Genomic DNA, 13,401 nt, shown 5'->3' with positions numbered 1-13,401 from the left:
AGAAATGAAAATCAATAGCATGGGATTGGGCAAGGAGGCAAATGATTTTCCAACTTCTTTGAAGCAAGGCATGAGGTAAGTGTCTTCTAACTTTTGCTTAATTTAGAGGAAGGGAATTGTAAGCAGTGAAGTGCTCCCAAATTTTCAGGGAAAGTAAGGTTCCCTCTTTCTTGGGAATAATCAGTATCTACAGTGATAAGTTATTCTAATTAAAATAAGTTTGACAAGTAGTTTGAGTATTATGATTACTTATAGCTATACTTGTGTGCCTAATGGCTGCTGTTGCCTATTTATTTGAAATCAGGGCCTGCTGTAGGGTATGTATTAGTTTAAACTGTGTGTGTGTGTACACAACTCTCCTGCTTGGGGGAAAAAAAAAAAAACAAAACAAACAAACAAGCTGATACCATTACAGCTATTGCAGCTTTTTCTTACTTTCCCCCACTGTCCTCAGTGCCACAATACCCTACCTTCTGCAGTGACTGTATTTCAGGCTCTTGCCATAAGCAGGTTATTATAAGCCAAGTTATTATTTAAGCAGTTACTGTTTATTGTATCCTTGCTGTCTGCTCCTTATGAGAAACAGGTTCACCTTGCCATCACCCATGCTGGGATTGGACTTTCTGTCAAAGCTGCTTGGTGTCTCCACGTTTTCTGCAAACTTACCAATGCATTCTGTATCTGACTCTTTTGTTGTCTTTTGTAACTGCTTAGGTCTCCAGGTCATGTAACTGTAAAAATGCCTCTAGGTCTGTTGTGATTTTGCAGGGTTAATGTATTAAACTGAAAGGTGAAACCAATGTTTATGTTACTTCGATTTCATGTGCTCCTTCAGTGTGACATAAAAATATTTCTGGAATTCCTCACTAACACTGGGCATGAAACATTTTAACACTACTAGACAGTAATTCAAACACACACTATTGTCTTTTCAAGCAAATCTATACGACAGCAAGTCTAATTATTCTTCATTTGTTGCTCAAGGAAGTACATCAAGCATAAACATGGCTTGATTGTACTGTTGTGTATGGTGGGTCTGGAAGTGTGTTGTCAAACAGTGGGAATTCCTCCTGGTAGGTTTCTTACAAACATAATAGCCACAGATGGTCCCTGGGGCAGAGAGCTTGCAGCTGAAGACAATGTGTGGAGGATGGGTTAAAGCAAGAACGGAGCAAGGTACATGATGTGATGGCAGCGAATGTTTTACTCTTTTGAGGTTGGGTTTAAGACATCATAAGTTACATGGATGAAAGCTTTTGAAAAACAGAAGGAGGGATGGGGCAGGATGAAAGGAGGTGGGTTGGAGTGCATAGTACATGGCAGACTTGGACATTTCAGATTCTCAAGAAAAGTTTCCCATTTTGACTTGTGCTTTCAGTTTTGCATTACTATTACTTCTGCTTTGCAGACTTCCCCTAGGCCAGCCTACCTTGGGTAGGGTACGGAAAGGGGCATCAGATGGGTCACTCCTTTCCATCTGAGTGAATTGTCTCCTGGTGTTTCGAAAACATTAGGAAAAGAGTGGCCTTGGTCATCTTCACGCATAGACAAAGTGCTAAAGCAAGCAAAACCAAAACCGATTTCACCACAAACTGCCCCAGATAACCTTCAGGGCACTGTTGTGATGAAGGAAGCTCTGTTAATGTTATCTCTATTTCTGCAGACCAAGGGTGGGGATTATCTTGTATCTGTGCAGTGCCTGCTTTTAACTGTTACAAAGCTACTACTGTGGAGGTGTTTTGATATAGCTAATTTTTATAGAGCCTAATTATGTAAATTTGTGCAGAACACTACAGAGGGCAGTACTAGGTTTCCCTAAGCTTGCAAATCTGGTTCTTCAGGTTGTCTAGTCGAGGTTTTTGACCCGGGGCCAAAGTGTTTGATATGCAGTGGTGCAGCACATAGGACAATCAGACAAAGGATGGATTTTAAGGGGAGGGGGCAAACAAGGTATGGAGCGAAGCTTGGACAGCAGGCCGTGATTGGGAAGGCACAGATCTGCATGCTGCTTTGGTGGGTATATGGGCAATTTCAGAACAGTTACTCCCTTCCCAACTCTTTAGCCTTGTAACACCTGTAACTTTGACAAGTGGCTATGGAGATGCAGTCTCGGCTTTCTCACAGGTGCAGCATACGCCCCCTGGTCTGCGGCTCACTGGCCGTCCCTGGCCGCTTTCCTCACGGGACACTGCTGCTTGTAGAGGAATCGCCCTAGGCGTGCCCCAGGCCAAGGACGCCCTCCCCGAGGGGAGGCTGGCAGCCGCAGGCCTCCGGCACGTTCGACGCTGGCGAATGCCCGGGGTAGCCGTGCCGGGACGGCCGCGAGGCGCCCCTGAGGGAGTGGGGCGGAGCCGGGCGGTGCCTCGCGCTCGCGACGGGGGTGGGGCGTGCCCCGCGAGCACCAATCAGAGAGCGGAAATTTGGTTAGTGGTGGTGGTGGAGTGTAAGTGGCACGAGACCAAGGCGCCAAACTGTCCTGCCTCCTTCGGCCGCGGAAGGACGCTCCCACCTCCCGCTCTTTTCACAGCCAATCACAACCGCGCTCAGCCTACCCGCTCCCGCCCCTGAAGACAAAGAACCAACGGGAGGCGCTACTTCTTCAGCCTCTCAGCCAATCAGCGACCGAACATTAAAAAAAACCACCCCACATCCCCGTCCCCTCCCGCCCTCAGCCCCCGGAGGCGAGGGTTGCGCGGGCTGGTGGTTGTTGCTATGGTGCCGGGAGCGGCCGGTCTCCCCGTTCCCCTCCGCCGCACGGGGTCAACCAGGCAACCCGCGCCATGACCCGGCCGCTCGGCGTGTCGTCGCCGGGCCCACCCGTCACCAGCTCCCGCCGCCATTTTACGCCAGCGGCCGCGGCCAGAGAGATGGCCCAAAACTTCAGGTACCGGCGGGGAGGGGCTGAGGGGCGGACGGGGGCGTGGGAGGCAGCCGCGGGCGTGGAGGCGGCCGCCGCCGCCAGGCACCGTGCCCGCCCAGCGGGGCGCCTCGCGGCTCCCGGTGTGCAGCGCGCCTCCCGGGGCGGAGGGGCGCCCCAGGCGCGCACCGCGCCTCCGGCAGGGGGCGCCCCGGCGGGCGGCTCCCGGCGTGCACCGCGGCGGGCGCGGGGCGGAGGGTCCGGCGCCATGGCCGGGGGCCGAGGCCGGGCTCCGGTGGCCGGCGGCCGCGGGGGCCTCGCGGTGCTGTTCCCAGCTCAAGCCTTTTGGTCCCGGCCAAGCGTGGTAGCTGGGGGTGTGAGAGTGCCAGCGAGCCCGGCGGTGTGCCAGCGAGCCCGGCGGTGTGCCAGCTGCCAGGGCCGGCCGGCGCCCTCCTCATCCCTACTCTCACCGCTGGGAGTTCGGCCCTGAGGCGCTGGACCTTGTTCTCATGTGGTGCTGATAGTTTGTTGGCCAAGGGGAAAGGGGTCTGCTAGCCGGGCAACCTGGCAGCATGTGAGGAAACTGAAGATGTTAGCTAACATCTCTGTTAGCAAGTCTACCTGTAGAACGAAGTAGGCTTCAGCAGTTAAGCTCTAAAGAGACAACTTCAGTTGTAATTGATTCAGCTCTCAGGGCTGTTCAGATCTGAACTGTACTGCTAACGGTGCTGGAGGACAAGGTCTCCAATGAAGGCAGTGGCCATCAATGACAGTTTTTAGACGTGATGAACCTGTCTGCCAACTAGAAATCTAAATTCTGCCAGAGCCTTCAGTGAGGTTTTTCAGAGGCTGCTGTGTTAAATAAGTTTTATTTATTGCAGTATGAGACAAGTAATAATTTTCTTATGCCATTAGCAGCACCTTATTTTGTTCATTTCTGATGATCTTATTTTTTGGTAGCCCTGACATTTGAAGAAAAGGGAGAAGGTAAAAGTTCAGTTTCTTTTCTGCATTTCTTCTCTCCCAGGAAAGTGAAACTACTCCGTGTTTTGGTTTTGCTGCAGTCATCTAAAAGATGGTTGTGAGGTTTTACATGCAACTTTCTTTTGTGTTGTTGTTGTTATTTCTATAGTGCTTTTCAAGATGCTCTATTTTGTCAAATACGTAGTTAAGTTTATTTCTTTGTTGTGTGGCTTTGCTTTTTCTGAGCTATTGCTAGTATTTCCAGCATGGATTTTTAAAAGTACAGTTTTTATCCAATCAGAGATACGCACTGATGTGACTGTAAACACGAATTACATTTAAAGAATACACAAGGGTTTGTCTTTTTAAACAAGTGAAAGAATTTTCTCTCTCCCTCTTTCATGCAGGTTGTGCCCTTAATTTTGAAAGACCTGAAAGGTCTGTTTGGTGCATCTCCTGGCTGTGTACCTTTTTTCTTTGTCAAGTGAGATCATGTATTTATGGGTTTTGCCTTTTTGTATCTGGGTTTTTTTGTGGTTTCCCTAGTGTCTCAGTTAAGATGAGATTTCACAAAAAATGGTGGAATAATTTTTAGTGGGGATAAATATGGTTTGCTGAGTGTATATATTTCGCTGAAGAGCGTTATTCAGATCTATGTAGTTGTTGACAAAGATACATTAAACAACTGTGACTTTCACATCAGGTAAAAAAGAGTGGCAAAACAGTAATTATCATTGCTTTATCAGTTCTTCATTCTTTTAGGGCTGATTATTAAAACAACAGTGGAAATCCTCCTGTGAATAGTCTGTGAACAGTTACGGTCCTGTTCACATAAAAAAATCACATGTTCTTGGTGTACTTCCATATATATGAAAAGCAGGTTGGAAAGCTCAGTACTTTCTCCTGTTCCTCTGTGTACTGTTTCACATGCTTTCTTTTTTTTCACCCTTGGTTTTGTTTGAAGTTTCTAGTACACTTCCTTGTCTGAGATACAATACAGCACTTGAGAAGTTATTATTCTGTTTTAGTTGGGCAGTTCCTATCCCTTGTTCTTCCAAGAAGCAGTAGAATGCAAAGTAGAAAATGTCAGTGGATAAGCACTTTAAAACAAATAGTCTAAGACAAATCATTCTCTATTCAAATTAAACTTTTATCCCAGAGAGAAAAAAAAAAAAAGGCCTTTTTTAGAGGCAGTGCCTCCATTCTCTCAGTTGTTATACACGGTTTTGTATAATTATGAAAAAAAAAAGTGAATTTTGTTACAAAGCTTTTGCATTTAGAATAAATGACAGCAAAAAGATACAACGAGATAGTGGATGTGGGAGGGAGATAAGCAGTCGTTCTAAATCAGTGGCAGAAGGAAGAAGATAGCAGAAGGCTTTGGTTTTGGTTTCGGTTTTGTCTTCAAGATCCAAGTACAGAGAGGAATCTGAGAGGTAATTGAAGATGAGATTTGGACTGCTGACCATGGTTGGTATTGTGGATGGGGCTTTAATGTGGAAAGAAGTAGTACAGTTGCTTAGTTAGGAAAATAGAAGGGTTTTGGCAAGATACACAGTGCAGGAAGCTGTGGGCACGGGATGATTTTACAGTTATGAGAGCAGCCACAAGCGAGCACTGGGAGTGCTGGAGGAGTGCAAGGTGGAGAGAGCCTTGGCATGAGAGGGTGAGGTTGAGGTGTCAGAGTGGGAGGTGGTTTAGGGCAGAAAGACAAAGCAGGAAGCAACAGCAATAACAGTGAATAAACCTGCAATTTAGCCTTCTGATTCCTCTGTTAAACTGAAATTTGGAGACCCTGTTGCTTCAGCGTGTGGGAAGAATGGGCGTATTTTGGCCTACGTTGAATTAAGCTGCGACAGGTCGGAGGCAAGTAGTCGTTGACAAGTAGTTTTTCTGCTCTCTTTGGTAAGCCAAAAAGACAGTTTTATGTACTCACATATTCTGATTACGGGTGGCTTTTCATTGAGTTACAGTATTCTCAAATGTCACTGCTTGCCAGTAGCCTGATGAAAGAAGTATCAGTGCATTATAAACGGCTTTTTGTATTTGTGTAGGTGCTAAAAATGCAGAAGCCATGTTAGGAAATGCAAAAATGAAAGTAACAAGCTTACAGAAAGATTAAAAATCAAATGCAAGTTTAGTTTGAACAAGTGAGCAGTGGGTTCTTCTGGCCTGAACTTCAGAAATGGTTAATGAGTCTGTGAAAGCAGAGTCATGTATGGATGCTTGAATATGTTAGCTTAGAATCTGGAATAAATAAATTTCGCCTTTGTAATCACTGTTACAGAGACAGTAACGATACAGCTTTGTTTTGGAAGGCACAGAAAGATTACCAAAGGTGGAAGAAGGTCTGAAACAAATCTATTATTCTTGCTTCCGCACACCAATATCTTGTTGGAACTTGAAGAGACATTTCCAAAACAGGCATAAGTGTAGGCTTGAAGTCGTTAGTAAACTTCCTTGTTATATGGGAGAAGATGAAGTTATCAAGTTCATAGTTCTCAGTGTATTCTAATGTTCAAATTGTACAATTGTACTCGGGCAACCTGCCCATTTTTAGAAGTGACATTCTCTCATGGAGAAATGCCTTGGTGTTCTCATGTCCCACTTATTCTTGCCAGAGAAAATACTGCTGATTTAAAGCTGTTAATTATCTTGTTGTGTATGTGTAAATATAAGATGGTTGTAGGCTGCTGTTTCTGTTGGAAGCCAGAAGATGCCCATAACCTGCGCTGGGAGGGAGGCCACTGACACATGTATTTTGTTAAGGGGCAGTACTGGTACAAGTTCCTGCTGAGAAGTCTGGTGATGGTGCAGACAGGAATTTGCATCCCAGCCTGGCACCACGTGTGTGAAAAAGGCGACAAACAGCGGTGCACAAAGGGTTTTGGACAATGAGAAGGAAGTTACAGGATTAGTTGAACTTTACAACTTGCAGATAGAACTTTGACTTTAGACTTGATTTCAACTCATAATGCGTTGAAGAGGGTTTGATCACTGATGATATTGATAAGGCCAGCTGCTTACCACTGTAAACCTCCACACTCTGGGATACTTCCTCCTTTTGCTTGGAAAAAAAAAAAAATTACAGTAGGAGTTACCAGCTCAAAGTGTTGACAGTGGAGTTAGAGAGGTTGTTAACAGCATCACATAAAGTACTGGTGAGGTCTCATCTGGAATACTGGGTACAGGTGAGGTCAGTCCCATTTAAGAAAGCTTAGTTTAAGCTGGTTAAGACTTAATAGGATGATGAAACAGTTTGAGCGAGGAGACTCACAGGTTGGCTTCATTAGCCAAGCAGAGTGAAGGTTAGACGGCGATATGGACGATGATACTTTCTCAGAGCTATCAGAAATAAGATCTGCTGGCATTAAAAAAAAAAAATCCTGTAGAAATAAATTACAGCATTTTATTTTTATCAGTATTCACTGTATGGGCATTTAGGTATTGTTCTTTTAAAAAGATAAAGTTATGTTTTCTCTTCAGAAACCAGACCATTACAGAGTTCTTCAAACCAGTTTTAAACCAAGGTAAATATGTGGTTTTTAAATGGAAGATACTTATTTGAGTTTTAATTATATAATTGTGCAGAAATATAGTCCAATCCTAATCCAAATTGGAGCCGGAATATGTGTATAGCCTGCTGAATATGTCAAAATGCACACAGTTAAAATTTTTTCTAATAATGTAACTTAAAATGTTAATTTCCTGTTAAAATTAATTTATTAAAATTAATTTATTTAAATAGTGATGTAATTATCATTTCAAGTTATTATCTCATGCTTAAGCTAGATTGTTTATAACAACTGAAGCTGTGACATAGGTCATGCAATTCTTTGATATGAAATAAATCACATGGCACTAGCAAAACTAAATGATTAAGTAAATTCATTTTGGATTGCATGTGACAGAGAGATAAAATATCAAGTAATGCAGTCAAATAAGATATTTTTTTTTCCGATATTGTGATTGTCAGTGATTTGTCTTTTCTTTTCTCTTAGACCTTGGCCATAAAGACAAAACTGTGTTGTGTTCACCAGACAGAGGAAACGTAAAAGATGCAGGAACTGGACTGTCGGTTTTATGTGCTGAACGTTTTGAAAAGAAAATATCTTCTCCAAAGAAGGTCAGAATAAAAAAGATGCCAGTCCAAACACCAAACACAAGTCCTGTGCTAGATGCCTTTCGGAGAGGAATTAAGGAGAAGGACCGCGTAAACATTTTAGAGAATGGCAGAGCATGCAAGGCACTGGATTCATTGTACCCAAAAGTTGTGATTCAGAAACTCCTTATTACTGCAGGGTCTCGCAGCTGTTTCTTGGCCAAAAAGGATAAAACTATCAAGTCAGAACAGGGAAGAAATGAGAAGTGTCTGGGTGTAACAAGAGCACTGTTGTCTTGTGGAAATAGTTGGGAACAGAAAACTGACTGTATGGATATAGAAGACACTAGTTCAGACTCTGACAAATGGGTTTCATCATCAGACGCTGATACTCAAAAAGCCTGTGCTCGAAATAATGGCACTGCGAACAACACATCTCTGTGCCAAAACACAGGTCTTCCCATGAAATTGCCCTGTGCTCCAGCTGACTCTGAATTTAGGTTGTCACTGGAAGCTCTCCGCAGAGGAAGGAAGCGGAAGAAACATCATAGAATGAAACACTCTAAGCCACATCCTGTAAAGCCATTCTCAGGAACAAGTGTATCACATCAGGTGTGTTTAAAAGGGTTATTAAAGGTGGAAATCAGTGACCCATTGTGACTGTGATTTTTTTTTTTTTTTTTCTTCCCCTTTTTCAGTGTAGGATGAGATTCTTGGTGCTGCCTTTTTCAGAAGTAACAAAAGTTTATGCTCTTTTGCTATTCCTTTGTAAATTTTAGGTCATGCTTGGGTAAGCCAGTTCTTGACTATTTTACAATAGGTGAGAAATCCTGGTTTAAAGGCAGGGGAGATAGTCTGGGTTAGATGCAAGCATACAAATGCAATGGAAATTGTAACTTTAAGCTGTATTTTGTAGGAAAAAAAAAAGAAATCTTTAACTTAAATGTCTTATAACCTTGTGTTTCCTGACAATGTAGTGTAGGGAACAGCCTGGCAAATTTCTGCTTGTTAGAAATTGCAATTAATAGCAGTTCAGATTTATGCACTTAAGCTACAGTATGTAGATAGAGGTGGGAGTGGTCCTATTAAGTATGTAGTATTTCATTACAGGTTGAATTATATTCACTTTTTTACCAACCAAGAAAACACTTTAAAAGGTTGCTGGTTACCTGCAAGGAAGATCATTATGTGTGCCTCCATTATGTGCTATGAATGGAACAAAAAAGATTGTTTAGCTTGTGTTTCCTTTTCTCCTTTTAGCACCCCTCCCTCTGTATTTGCTTGTCTGCTTTCTGTCATTTTGTTATTTAAGTTCCTAATGACTTGTTTGAGGAAAGCCAGCTGGGCTATGTTGCCATATAGCCTAGGGATGTAAGTGGCCCCAAAAGTGGAGAGACCTAGAACCGGAGGCCAGTCTGAAGAAAAGATATAAAATTCGGGTTGTGGAGAATCCTTTTGTTGAGGTCTTTGCAGCTATGTTTTAAGTTTTTCTTGAAATTAAGTATATTACCATATTTCTGGGGATGTGTGGAACTAAGTCTGTGGTGGGTTCAACACTTGTCTCGTGACGTCAACATCCTGGTTTTAAAAAGTATGCGATTGACTTTATTTTCTCTGTCTTTGTTTTTAGGGAAGTGGATGTCCTTTAAGAAACAGACCACATTCTGGTTCAAGAGAGACTGCCTCAGGTAGAAGCAGTGTTGATAATATGGAATTAATTAAACAATCAGGTTCATCACTTAGTGTCTCTTCTTAGTGGCCTGTTTATCTATTTTCTCTCTCAAAAAAAAAAATTACTGATGTATAGTCAAGGTTATTTCTAATATATGGCAACCTTGAAGAGGTTTAAAAGTAATTTGGGATTTTAGTGAAAAACAGATTGTTTGTAACTTAATTAGAAGTCATGATATTTCTTTGTCTTAAACTAATTAAACTAAAGTTTAGCTGATACTTGTGTTGCTTTTTGTCTCTTTTAACCACATAATTTTGTTCTGCGGTAGGTGGAACTGAATATAAAAAGCTCACTTGAATATAAGATTGAGCTAGGTCAATAGGATGATTTAAAAAAACAAGGGGGAACAGAGGGGAAACCCCAAAACAGGGAGAGTATTCCCATGTTGTGGGTCCGTGGCGGTGTAAACCTATCAGACTCTCTGCCACTATGCTTCGCTTTCCGCATGCACTAACACTGGGACTTGGCCAGCAGTGTGAGGAGCTGATCTGGCTGAAAATTGAGTTGGGAAGTTCTCAGCCACATCAGCTCCATGAAGTAGCTTGCCATGAAGTGTCCAGGTGCTGGTGCCAGCTTAAGGCAGGAAGCAGAAAAGCATGGTGAGGAAGGTGGGCTCTGGTGCCATAGAACCATGGCCTGAAAACAGATTTCTTCATATTCTGAATGTTTTTTTATGAGCACTGTTAAAATTATTGCAGTATTTAAAAAATATTTTTCATACTGTTCATTATTTATAACCATATGTGTAATTACAGAAACTTTCTTCCAGTCTCATATCTCAACTGGGCTGTTGTCTGTTTCCCAAGACTGATTCTAGTGTATAGGAAGAGTGTTCTATGGTGGATACTGAGGTGCTTTAAAATAAAAGGATTTAATTTCATCTCCAAGTTAGTTACAGTAATAACGTAACAGTACAGGATCAGCTAAATCTTAATTGTGGTCCACTGTGTTCAAGCAGAATGGAAGTATTGTAGTTTCTGATAAAAAAATCAGTCATAGTTGACTTAAAAACAGAAGTTAGAAAGGGTAAGCTGTTATGGTTTTGACTTTTTCTTTAATTATTTTTTAAACTGGCAACAGTGGTTTACTTTTTTCTTAAATGCTTCATAGATGACCCATCTCAACCAAAGCCAAAGCAGGTTTCAAAACATGAGGCATCTTCTCCAAATGCACTGAGAGCATCATCTGAGATGGCCGCTGGTATGTGGAAGAGCCAGTCTGTTCATTCATGCTGCCTTAGATCTAAGATGTCTTCTGGGCAATCCAAACAAATAGACTTTCCTGGGAAAAGAAAACGTGCTGCCATGAGTGTGGATGCAGACAGTTCAAATCGATCTGAAGTACCGAGTTTGAATGACCCTGCTTTTAGTAGATCATCTGCAAAACGAAAAAATAGGTCTAACTTCATAAAAAATATCCTTTTAAAGTCTACTTGTGATGATGTTTTGCAACTCATGGAGGGTGCTGATTTACCTAGACATGATTTTACTCTTCCAGAGGAATACCTCAACTCAAGTGATGAAAATGAGAAAAAAAATTGCTCCTCTGTAGGTTTGTCATCTTCATATTCTGCACACAGTCCTGGTAAAAATAACCACATTTCTGTTGTGGATACCAAAGAGAATCAATTGCAGGTGGCTAACTCACGCTTTTTCTTGGAAAAGTCTCTTCCTTTTTCTCAGGAAAAAAGTACTGTGTTGCCTTCTCTCCACCACTTAACACAAACAAAAGGTGTGGAACATCATATCCAGAATGCTGGCTTATCTCAGGTATTGGATGCTAAGAAGGAGCAGGATGGGAAAAGAGCAGAAAGACGAGTGCATGATAAAACTTACAGTATTCAATCCAGCAACAGTTCTTCAAAAACAAAAGACAAGACTTCAGAAAATGCTTCTGATTCTTGTTCAGTGGAAGGTTCTGGGAAACTTGCACTCTCAGAAAAGACTGGTGAAAGTGTTCCTCATTCGTTGCCTTTTAAAGAAGGGTGCATGGACAGCGGCCATATGTTTTCACAACTCTCAGGAGAGTTAAAAGTTGAAAGAACCTGTACAGACAAGTCCAAGTTGGATGGAGAATCAACAAGCAGCTTTGATAGCGAAGGTGAGAGTTTGGAATGTGGTCTAGATGATGATGATTATGAAGAAGAAGAAGTATTCATGCCACTGCAAGACATTCTCTCTTCAAGCCCAAAGCCACAGGCAGGAACTCTGGAAGAGTCTTTTCTTGACAGTTTTTCTCAGGACACTGTGACTCCACTACTGAAGCTTCATGTAAGTGGCTAAAAACCCAAAAAAAGCATTGCATCAGCTTTGTTATGTTGTATTTTTTTATATGATTTTTCCTTTATTCATCATGCATGAAAACTCAGAGCTATTTGCCTGCAAAACTGGTTACTCAGCTTAAGGGTCCTATGCTGTACAGTGCAATGTAGTCAGAGAACGGGTGTGCTTGTTACTGTGCTTGTCCTTGGAATGGCTGAAAGATGGTTTGTGCAGCCGGATTGCATTAGCTGTATGCCTTTTGGTGTTTTTTAGGAGTTCTATTTTTGCGTTTTCCCCCTAAAGAAAAAGGCAGGAGGTTACAGTTAGAATATGTGTGGAGTCTAATGTTTTAGTTTTCCTGATCAGGTAAGATATTGATGAGTTGAAGTTAACTAGAGGAAACTGATCTAGACGTTGAGAGGTCTGTGTGCTAGACTCCAGTCATATATCCTTGTCACAGTCTGTGATTGTCAGAAATCTGTTAACGAGTTCTTGATCTGTAAGTGTGATGTTTTCTTTGAGGTTGAATTTCATGGAAATTGGAAGTATTTTAGAAAGGATTTTTAAAAAGCTTAATGACTTATTCTGCTCACAAGGGATAGATGAAGTGTTTGAAACCCAGTTTACAGGATATTATGGTGATGAATTGATCTGTGTTTTTAAAAGTTAGCCTATTTGTTCAATAACAGCTTGTCAAATAAGTAGTGATTTTGAAGTTTTATTATAAAATAATGTTTTAATTAGGAAGGTCTTGCAGCAGGCCTTAGTGTGACATTCCTGACAAAGTTGGTACAGGTTGGAAATGGCTGCATTTAACTAAAAATATTTTGTACTGAGTCTGGCTGGGTTGAAGTTAATTTTTTTCCTAACAGCTGTATGGTGCTGTGTGTTTCGGACAAAACCGATGTTGATAAGAGAGCAGTCTTCTGGCTATTGCGGAGCAGTACTTGCACAGCATCAAGGCTTTTTCTTCCCACTCTGCCCCTGCAGCGAGTAGGCCGGAGTGGACAAAAAGTTGGGAGGGGACAGAGCGTGGACAGCTCAGCCCCGGTGACCAAAGAGATATATTCCTTGCCACATAGTGTCATGCTTAGCAATCAGAACCAATCAGGGGGAGTTGGTCTGGCACGTAGCCATTACTAGGAGGCTAGCTGGGCATCCTTCTGCTTGTGGGAGGTGCTGCGTGATTGCCTTTGCATCACTTTTTCTTTTCCCCCTTACCCCACCTTCCTTCTCTTATTAAACTGTCTTTGTCTCGACCCATGAGTTTTCTTGCTTTTGCTCTTCTTATTCACTCCCCTGCACCACTGGGCAGGGAGATGAACAAGCTGTGTGGTGCTTAGCTGCTGGCTGGGGTCAGCCCACCGCTGTTTTCTACAGTAGAAAACAAACAGCAGAATACCTGTATAAATATTCTCGTCCTCCTCTCCTCCTGTTTTTAATCTCTGAAGCGGTTTATTTGTTGACTGAGTTACTGTCTCTGCAG

General features: G+C 42.4%; 1 protein-coding gene across 4 annotated transcripts in view; it reads left to right on the top strand.

Annotated features, from left to right (window-relative positions):
* The first annotated feature begins 2,675 nt into the window (after positions 1 to 2,675).
* SLF2 (SMC5-SMC6 complex localization factor 2) overlaps positions 2,676 to 13,401 on the top strand; it is a 30,938-nt gene continuing 20,212 nt past the window's right edge. For 2 of the 4 annotated variants that reach the window (XM_068399740.1, XM_068399741.1), the window contains exons 1-5: positions 2,701 to 2,884; positions 7,307 to 7,350; positions 7,822 to 8,534; positions 9,553 to 9,610; positions 10,765 to 11,924. In XM_068399740.1, coding sequence (XP_068255841.1) covers positions 2,781 to 2,884; positions 7,307 to 7,350; positions 7,822 to 8,534; positions 9,553 to 9,610; positions 10,765 to 11,924 — 2,079 coding nt within the window. In that variant the 5' untranslated portion in view covers positions 2,701 to 2,780. Of the gene's footprint in view, positions 2,885 to 7,306; positions 7,351 to 7,821; positions 8,535 to 9,552; positions 9,611 to 10,764; positions 11,925 to 13,401 lie in introns of all 4 variants that reach the window. The other 2 variants (XM_068399742.1, XM_068399743.1) reach the window with 2 other exon arrangements.

Source organism: Nyctibius grandis, chromosome 4 (assembly GCF_013368605.1).
Source record: "Nyctibius grandis isolate bNycGra1 chromosome 4, bNycGra1.pri, whole genome shotgun sequence".
NCBI classification, from domain to species: domain Eukaryota; kingdom Metazoa; phylum Chordata; class Aves; order Nyctibiiformes; family Nyctibiidae; genus Nyctibius; species Nyctibius grandis.
Note: the sequence above shows the minus strand (reverse complement) of the source record. Positions and strands in the feature narration are given on the sequence as shown.